This window comes from Anser brachyrhynchus (genome assembly GCF_964034855.1).
Source record: "Anser brachyrhynchus genome assembly, chromosome: 8".
Taxonomy (NCBI): domain Eukaryota; kingdom Metazoa; phylum Chordata; class Aves; order Anseriformes; family Anatidae; genus Anser; species Anser brachyrhynchus.
The window spans coordinates 5,464,948-5,473,422 of NC_137702.1; the positions used below are offsets into that span (position 1 = coordinate 5,464,948).

Sequence of the window (8,475 nt, forward strand, 5' to 3'; positions counted from 1 at the left end):
GTCACAAACACGCGCCGCCAAAAACCGCTAAGAGCTCCCCAGGGCTTTTATTAAAAATACAAAGGCTTCCCAGCACGCCGCTACCCAAACGCATCACCCGCAGGACCCGCAGCCCCGGGCCGATCGCTCGGAAATCGGGACAGCCCCCGCGCCTCCACCCAGAGTCCGGCCCCGCGCCGCCACCCTCTCAGACGCCGCGGCCGCTGATGTTCTCGTAGCTGGGTGGTGGCGTTGCCCGCGGCTCCCCGGGGCGCTGGGCCTCCAGCCAGGAGGGGCTGGGGCGGAACAGGGCGCTGTCGGAGGAGCTGCGGCGGCGGCCGCCCTGCCAGCGCTCATCCTCCTGCAGGTAGTGGTACAGCAGCGGCGGCGTCCGCTCCTCCTTCCTCGCCGCCGGCTGCACCAAGGCTGGGGCGCCGTGGGCAGGTCTGCAGGTCAGGGCTTCTTCGTAGGTGGGGATGGCGCTGGAGTCCCAGGAGCTGGGAGGGAAGGAGAAGACACCCGGTAGTGCATCCCGTCGGCTGGAGCATCCCTGCACCCATCAGCTGGAGCATCCCAGTGCCCACCAGTCGGAGCGCCCCAGCTCCCTGTCGCCTGGAGCATCCTCCTGCCCCGACAGACAAGCCCTGAGCACGGGGGTGTGTGTGCCGGTGGTGGCACACGGGCGGGTTCTGCACACTTGGAGGCAAGCGGAGACCGTGCCAGGTGCTGCCTGGCACCGGGAGGGCAGGGAGCCACGCAGCAGGAGCCACGCAGGAGGAACCATCGATGAGACCTTGCGACGAGGCAGCGTCACCCCGTTCCCACTGAGCTCTCACCCAAGAAGAGGAAAGGCAGCCAGGCAAGCTGCCACCTCTGGCGCAAGGGCTATGACCGCACGTGAGGCTGGCCGTGAGGCAGCGGAGGGGCTGGCTTTCAGCCGCCGTTCCGCACCCACGGGCAGAAGAGCAGCCCCACCACCTGCCTAACCCCACCTGCAGCCCCAAAACCACCCCCAAAAAGCACAGAGGCCGCCGGGAGCCGGGCAGCACGTTGCCACGAGCGGCGGGGCGAGGGCCGGGCGTGCCGGCTCAGTGCAGTCCCACCCCACCCCGTGCCCTCCCGAGCCCTCCACGCACCAGCCCCGCTGCCGCCGCTTCCAGCCGCTCTGTGCTGAGCAAACACGGCGTGTGTACAGGGAAAACCTCCGCTCAACCTTTGCCCTGCGCAGCACCGGCGGTTTGGAGGGGGCTGACTCTCCCCGTGCAGGATGCCAAGGCATTCGCCGCAGTGTTTTTTGCTGGCTCCAGCTCTCACAGCACCAGCAGTGCCGGGGCGATGCCACCCCACCAGCACAGGAATCAAACTGGGAACAAACTGGTGCGAAGCCTGACAGAGCACCCAGAGCAGCTCCCCATCTCACCCCTGGGGTCAGATGGGCACCGAAAGCCCCGGAGAAGCAGGAATGCTGCCTCCCGCCCCGACAGAACATTCGTGGCTTTATGGTTTTAGTTTCTTTTAGTCTTTTTTTTTCTTTTTTTTTTTTCCGATTTAACCCAGAGCACCCACCTGCAGTGCCACTTCTCCAGGGGCTCCGCGGTGAAGTACTGCAGGTCCCGGGGGAAGTGGTACTGGTAGCGCCGGGACACCACCCTGGCGTTGGCCTTGACGGACCAGAGCAGCCCGAAGAGGAGGAGGATGCCGCCGATGCCGCAGCAGAAGAAGCTGACGGAGCGCAGCAGCGCGTTGGAGGAGCTGGGCACCGCCTGGGCCTCGCGGGGAGGCAGGAGGCGAGCCCCGGCGCCGGCCGAGGAGCCCACCTCGCCGTCGCTCCACCAGGCGAAGCACAGCGTCCCCGTCACCAGCAGCACGGCCCCGGTGATGGTCACGCCGTAGCGCAGCGAGGCGGCTGCCATCCTTCGGGATTCAGCAAGGCCGGGAGGGGAGAAGAGCGAGGCAGCGCATGAGACGCCGCGTCCTGCAACACAGGGAAGGGTTGGAGAGGGGCAAGGCGGTGCGTCCTCCTCAGCTGCTCACCACCGACCGCCAGAAGGGGCTTTTCCACCGTCCCCGATGGGAACCCCTCGTGCAGAGCGAAGACAGCCGTCCCCTTGGACCAAAAAACTTTCCCCATAAAAATGTTTTTAAGGCATGACCCAGCGCTCCCATCCCGGCAGACGAAAATCCCAGCCGGGGGAGCTCAGGAGGCAGCCCCGGGGACGTGCATAGCTCTTGCCTTTGGTTTTTCTTCCAGCCTTCCTCACAGACTCGGAAAAACGCCAGCTGGGTCTCTGATCAAAGCAAGGCTTACGAGAGGGGTTAGGGGAGGGACATAAATTTCAGATGTCACCACTCCAGAATTATCAGCGCATGTTTTCTCATCTCAGGCTGGACGCAAACCAGCCCTGCGGTGCCAGGAGGTGCCTGGCATCGCTGCTCAAAAGCCCCTAGTCCCGGAGACCGGGGGCTGCGCTGCCTCCTGCATCCTCAGGGTCCTCAGGGAAGGTGGCCAAGGGCCACCCCTGGAAGCCAAAGAGCCCTGGCAAACCAGGCGAGCTCACGTAGGTCTGGTCCCGAGGCACCACGTGAGCGGGGACCCCCAGGAGCTGTCCCGTGGGAGCCCCCAGGAGCTGCTCGCCTCTGCCACCCGGCGCGGGGCAGGGGTGGGAGCAGGAATCAGTCCCCGTCTGCGTTAAAAGCCAGGAATCTGCTGGACACGAGCTCAGCCCTCGCAGAGGGCACGGCCTGCCGCTGACGTGGGTGCTTCTGCTATGCCAGGCAGCGGGGCCGAGGCCACAAAGCACTGAGAAAACGAAGCTCCGGCTGACCCCGTTTATCAGATGGGCTCGCTCCATGGAAAGCTGAATTACTTGGTAGTGAAAGAAACCCCGTCTGATCTGATCTACCTCTAATGAAGAGATCCAGGGAGAAGGGGGAGCTTGGAAATTCGCAGGACTGCACGGGACTGGGGGCACAAGGACGCCCCTGACCTGTGAGTGCCTTTGAGAACACTGCATTTTCCTGGAAATTTGTCACCCAATGTCATTTGGAAAAAAATAAGAATAAAAAGCCCCTGAACCCCCCCACACTGAAGCTCCTGATCCAACTGCGTGGAAATTACAGGTCCCTCCGAGCCAGAAGCCTGGACTGGAGCATCACCAAGCGCGGAAATGCTCCTGCAGTCAGCACCCTCCCCGCGCTTGGGGTCGGTGTGGGGAGCTTTGGGGGATGCTGCAGCTCCCCACCCGGCTGCGGGGAATTTTCTGGACCCTGCACCGCACACATCTGGGAGAGAGGGGGAGGCAGAGGAAGGCAGAGGGAGAGCCTCTGGAAGGTGGCAGAGTGACAGCTGGAGAATAAACCCTTCTGACACAAGCAGCGCAGCGCGGGGAGCAGCGCTGAGAGCTCCCCCAGCCCACCCGGCACGTGCTCCCGCAGTGCCCGTGCGGGGGCAGCTCCTCCGTGCTGCCATCGCCAGCGTCCCCTTGCCAAACCCCTTCCTGGCCCCTGTGGGGCTGGCACAGCTCTCCCGGGCATCTTCCAAAGCCCTTCGAAGACGTGAGGTTTTTTTCTTCTGCAGGAAGAGGCCAGAGGAGCGTGGGTGGGTGCGAGGGGTGCGTCGGGGCAGGAGGCAGCACCCGGCACATCGGGTCTCCCGCTGCACATCTCCTGCCCGGGCTTCCAGGAGGGGCTGCCCCTCCGAAAACAGCGAGGGTCTCCTTCCAAGCCCACGTCCCCACCTGCCAAGCTGCGTTTTGCTCTGCCCCATCCCGCTCCGCAGCAGGCTTTCCTGGGAAAAAAAGGTCTGCACATTTGGCTTCCAGGCAGATAGGAAGGTTAATAGTTTGCATAGTTGCAGGGAGATGCTGAGAATAGCAGCCCCCATATAAAGTTATGCAGACGGTGATTCATAGGGGCTACTAAGCATTACTCAGAAAAACACTCTTCTCCGGAGACGCAAGAAATGAGAAGAGTTTTGAATCTCTCCCAGAGCCCGCAGGCAGAAATCCACCTCCACGGCGCTCCCAGCCACCTTTACACCCGCAGACCTGCAGCCACACGCGGACGTGCCAGGAGGAACACCACGGAGACGCACCGAGGCACGGGCGTGGAATTAAGACTCCTTTCTGCCTCTCTCGGACTTTGCTGTGCTGCCGCTGGCATTAGTTAGGGGTTGGGCTGCCCCAAAACCTTGTGCTAAATAAGTTTTTAAGAGCATCTGCACGGCCCTGATGTTATCCCACGGGCAGTGCAGGTGGGGATGGGGATGGGGATGGGGATGGGATGGGGATGGGATGGGGATGGGGATGGGGATGGGATGGGGATGGGGATGGGGATGGGATGGGGATGGGGATGGGGATGGGGATGGGGATGGGGATGGGGATGGGATGGGGATGGGGATGGGATGGGGATGGGGATGGGGATGGGATGGGGATGGGGATGGGGATTGGGATGGGGATGGGGATGGGGATGGGGATGGGGACAGGACGGGATGCCCCGTCCCTACCCGCAGCCCCCCGGAGCACCGCACGCCTCCATCTCCCGGCTTCCCGAGCCCAGCCCGCCCCGCAGCACGGGGACCGCGGGCACCCCGCCGCCCCCCGCCTGCCCCCCCCGGTCCCCCCGGACTCACCCCGCCGCCGCCAGCCCCGCTCCGGCCGCCCGGCGGCTCCCGCGGAGCACGGCCCCAGGGCGGGCGGGGCGGCGGGCGGGGCGCTGCCGGGACCCCCCCGGGGCTGCTCCGCTGCCGGGGTAGGAGAGGAGGAAGGCGTGGGAATGAAAGTGAAAGAGGGAAGGGGAAAGGAGAAAGGGGGAAAGGAAGGGAAAAGGGGAAAAAAAAGAAAGAAAGAAAAAGGAAAAAAGGAAAAAAGGAAAAAAGGAAAAAAGGAAAAAAGGAAAAAAGGAAAAAAGGAAAAAAGGAAAAAAGGAAAAAAGGAAAAAAGGAAAAAAGGAAAGGCACACCCCCCCCCGAAAAAAAATAAAAAAATAAAAATAAATAAAAGGAAAGAAAAGAAAAAGAGGAAAAAGGGAAAGCAAAAGCAGAAAAGAGGGAAAGAGTAAAAGAAAAAGAAAAAAGGAAAAGCAAAAGCAAAAAAAAAAGGAAAAGGAAAAAGAAAAAGCAAAGGAAACAAAAGCAAAAGCAAAAAAAAATGAAAGATGAAAAAAGGAAAAGAAAAAGAAGGAAAAAAGGAAAAGCAAAAGCACAAAAGAAAGAGGAACAAAGGAAAAGGAAAAAAAAAGGAAAAAATGAAAAGCAAAAGCAAAGAAAAAAGAAAGGAACAAATGAAAAGAAAAAAAGGAAAAAAGTAAAGGAAAAAAAAGAAAAAAGAAAAAAGAAAAAAATGAAAAAAGAAAAAGAAAAAAAAGGAAAAGGAAAAGCAAAAGATAAAAAGGAAAAAAGGAGAAAAAAGGAAAAGGAAAAGCAAAAAAAAGAAAAAGGGAAAGAAAAAAAGGAAAAAAGGAAAAGGAAAGAAAAAGAAAAGGAAAGAAAAAGAAAAGGAAAAGGAAAAGCAAAAGATAAAAAGGAAAAAAGGAGAAAAAAGGAAAAGGGAAAGAAAAAAAGGAAAAAAGGAAAAGGAAAGAAAAAGATAAGAAAAGGTAAAGGAAAAAAGGAAAAGGAAAAAAAAAGAAAGGGAAAAAAAAGGAAACATCTGTTCAAATGCAGAGTATTGTGGTTTTTATGGCAGACACCTGAGGGGCCAATGTCATGGTCTGCTGGGGGGTGCTGGGGTTGAGGGCCGGTAAGGCCGGGGCTGTGAGTGTGCTCGCCTCTGTGGGTTTTGGGTGGGTTTGCACCGTGCTGCGTGTGCGTCTAAGAGACAGCGCGGTGAGCACACAGACACCGCTGGTCCCCGGGGCGCAGGAGTCGGGGAACCTGGAAAGAGAGCATCAGGCTGCGGAGAGGAGTATTATACATTACTTGTATAATAATACTTATCAGTATCACTTTTCTCCTATATCCAAAACACAGCACATACCAGTACCTATGAAGAAAATCAACTTTATCCCAGCTGAAACCAGTACAGTGGGACACCCACGCTGCGGCACAGGGGGATCCCCACCGCTTTGTGACCTCTTCAGTTCTCATCTCCCTGTCAGATGCCAATACTTCCCCTCTCCCCTGTTCCAGCTGGATCTTTTTGCCCTGCAGCAATCATGGGTATATCTGGATTTTAAACAAGCCAAGAGTGCTCTGATCTAAGGTTCAGGATGAGCTGTATGACTGGCAGCTGGGTTTGTGCGCGCTTCCTAATCACCCAGGTGGAGGTAGATTTCATTAACAGCTGTCACGCCGCTCCGTGCTATTGCCGTGCGCCCTCGCAGATCCATTGTGCTGCTCTCGAGCTACAGCTGCACCTCACTGGCAGATGAAGACATTTCTATGGATACATCTGCACCGGGCTGCTGTTCCTGCGCTGCCTGCAGCTCCTCATCTTGCTGGTTCAAAAGCAGCTCTGGGTTTACCTGCACGGGCTGTAGGGGCTGTTGCAAAGCCCCACCACGTAATTCACATCTTTTGGTAGCCGCTCTGGCTGGCTGAACACGTGTGGGTACATGACCCTGTTTGCTTGCAGACACAGAGGAGTTGTCCAAGTGGTGCCAGAGAAACAGAGGGACTGGGTGGTCCCCAAAGCCGTGCCCCAACACAGCCTCACCCCCCAGGCTGGGATGCAGCAAGAGCCTCGAACCCCGAGGCCCAGTCCCCCCAGTAGCAGACCCCAGTCCTTCTCCACACACTGCGGTCCTCACTCCCTGACAGGACATAGCTCAGCCTCGGAGGACACCTGGATTCCTCTGCCGCCGGCACCTGTATCAGCGCCTGCCGTCGGTGAGCAACGCGGGCACCGTGAATCGCCAGCTCCCCTATCAAAGGACAATGACACATGTTCTTCTGCTTGTCACCTGCTCAGTATTATTTTTAACTGAGATTTGGTTAACAGGTTTCTGAAGCACTCCCAGGCAGCTGTTGCACAGGGCTCTGCGTGCACGGGACTGCAGGGAGACATGGTAAGAGAGGCCCCTGCATGCCAAAACACTGCTCCTCCAGCCCCACCACCAGCTGGGATCTTCCCTCGTTCCCTGAGAGCTGCCCTACAGGCAGACACAAACCCAAAGCACACACTTTGCAAGAGGTTAGAGGCTGTAAGTGCTGAGTGTGCCAGTGACACAAGCGGCAGAGAGCTGGCAGCTCTTGGATGGCCTTGGCCCCTTGACATCTTTCCTCTCCTCCCTGCTGGTGCGTGAGGTGCTGCAGCACAGCTGGGGTAAGGGCACAAAGGGATTCTCCGTGATAAAGGCAGAATCTCTGGGCAATATATGCAAAACATCCCGCGCACGGTGAGAACACGGTGGAGAAAACAAGAAGATATAAAAGACAGCTTCAGCCCCTGCAAGAACAGGAACAAAGAGGAACAGAGAAAGCGAGATTGTTCCCGTAATTGCCTCCCCCAGGTAAGGCTGCTGAGCCCGATCCTCGTGCTGCTTCAGCAGCGCAGCTCTCCCTCCCGCTGCTTGGGGAAAGTGCTGCTGCTTGATTCTCCATTCACCGCATTTTGCTGCTGCAGCAAATCGAATGTAAAACAGTGTATTTTGCTGTACAGTCAGGCTAAATAAGCCAGAATTTTCCATACATTTCAGTTGTCAGCCCTGTGGGCTGGGGTGAGGCTGCCAGGCCCTCGTACCAGGCCAGGAGCGTCCACAGCGCGGGCCAGGCCGCAGGCCTCCACCAGCGACATGGCACCCGTGCCATGCACCCACACGCCCGGTGCCTGTACAGGGAGGGAGGTCTGGGCTCTCTACATGCAAGAACTGCTCAACAGGACACTGCTTTCCCGTAGAGGGGCCACTAAAAGCCGCTGGCGAGGCCTCGGGGGACGCGCGAGGTGCCCATAGGTGGCCCAGCAGAGCGGGGTGCAGCCTGTCGAGCCGCTGCGCCCTACAGTGCGCAGATGGGAAGGCGTTCCTACACCCAGCACGTGTACAGCAAGGGAGAAACCTCCTGCTGTTTATCTCTGCCTTAATTTGCATCTCCTTAAAATGCCTGATTAGATGTGATTGTTGATATACTGGCCCAGGCACTCCCACTTAATCCGGTAAGTAAATCTTAGCACGGAAAATATTTGTCCTACTTTTTCAAATGATGCAATTTTTACCTGTGACCTTAGGTTTACTTGGGATTGAACTTGCAGCTGTCCACAGCTCTCTCTTTGGTGGTTCTGCTGTACTGGAAACCAGAGGGTTTGGGACCGTGCAACCTCGCTCTCCATTAGGAAAAGCCTAGCATTTGGCTGTAAAAGGGGATCGATCCTACAGCCACAAAATGGTGTTTGCTTGTTGTGGGCATTTCCAGTTTCACCAACAAGTATTCTTTCTGTGGAGAGCTTTTTTTTTTTTTTTTTTTTTTTTGCCTTGGGACTTTACTGACTACAAAAGCCCATTTTTTACATGACACATTCTATTTTTTAGTTCCAATGGCTTTTACTGGATTTGAATTACAAT

At 57.0% G+C, this 8,475-nt stretch overlaps 1 protein-coding gene across 2 annotated transcripts; it reads right to left on the minus strand.

Annotated features, from left to right (window-relative positions):
- Positions 1 to 28: 28 nt before the first annotated feature.
- TMEM61 (transmembrane protein 61) lies at positions 29 to 5,757 on the minus strand. Of its 2 annotated transcripts, XM_080602701.1 has the most exons (3): positions 4,610 to 5,757; positions 1,546 to 1,954; positions 29 to 476 (listed from the first exon to the last, which is right to left on the minus strand). In XM_080602701.1, exons 1-3 carry the CDS (start codon positions 5,625 to 5,627, stop codon positions 188 to 190), a joined length of 1,716 nt encoding a protein of 571 aa, XP_080458827.1. In that variant the 5' UTR covers positions 5,628 to 5,757; the 3' UTR covers positions 29 to 187. The 2 variants fall into 2 exon arrangements, with proteins under 2 accessions (XP_080458827.1, XP_080458828.1); XM_080602702.1 differs by lacking the exon at positions 4,610 to 5,757 and having other exon boundaries at positions 1,546 to 1,952.
- Positions 5,758 to 8,475: the final 2,718 nt, after the last annotated feature.

What these genes read in the sequence shown, in the direction of transcription:
- TMEM61 (XM_080602701.1), bottom strand. Translation starts at nt 5,627, where the DNA reads ATGTTTCCTTTTTTTTCCCTTTCTTTTTTTTTCCTTTTCCTTTTTTCC. An exon ending in GCGGGGCTGGCGGCGGCGGG is followed by an intron (nt 1,955 to 4,609) that starts GTGAGTCCGGGG and finishes CCTGTGTTGCAG; the next exon opens with GACGCGGCGTCTCATGCGCT. An exon ending in CTGGAGAAGTGGCACTGCAG is followed by an intron (nt 477 to 1,545) that starts GTGGGTGCTCTG and finishes CTTCCCTCCCAG; the next exon opens with CTCCTGGGACTCCAGCGCCA.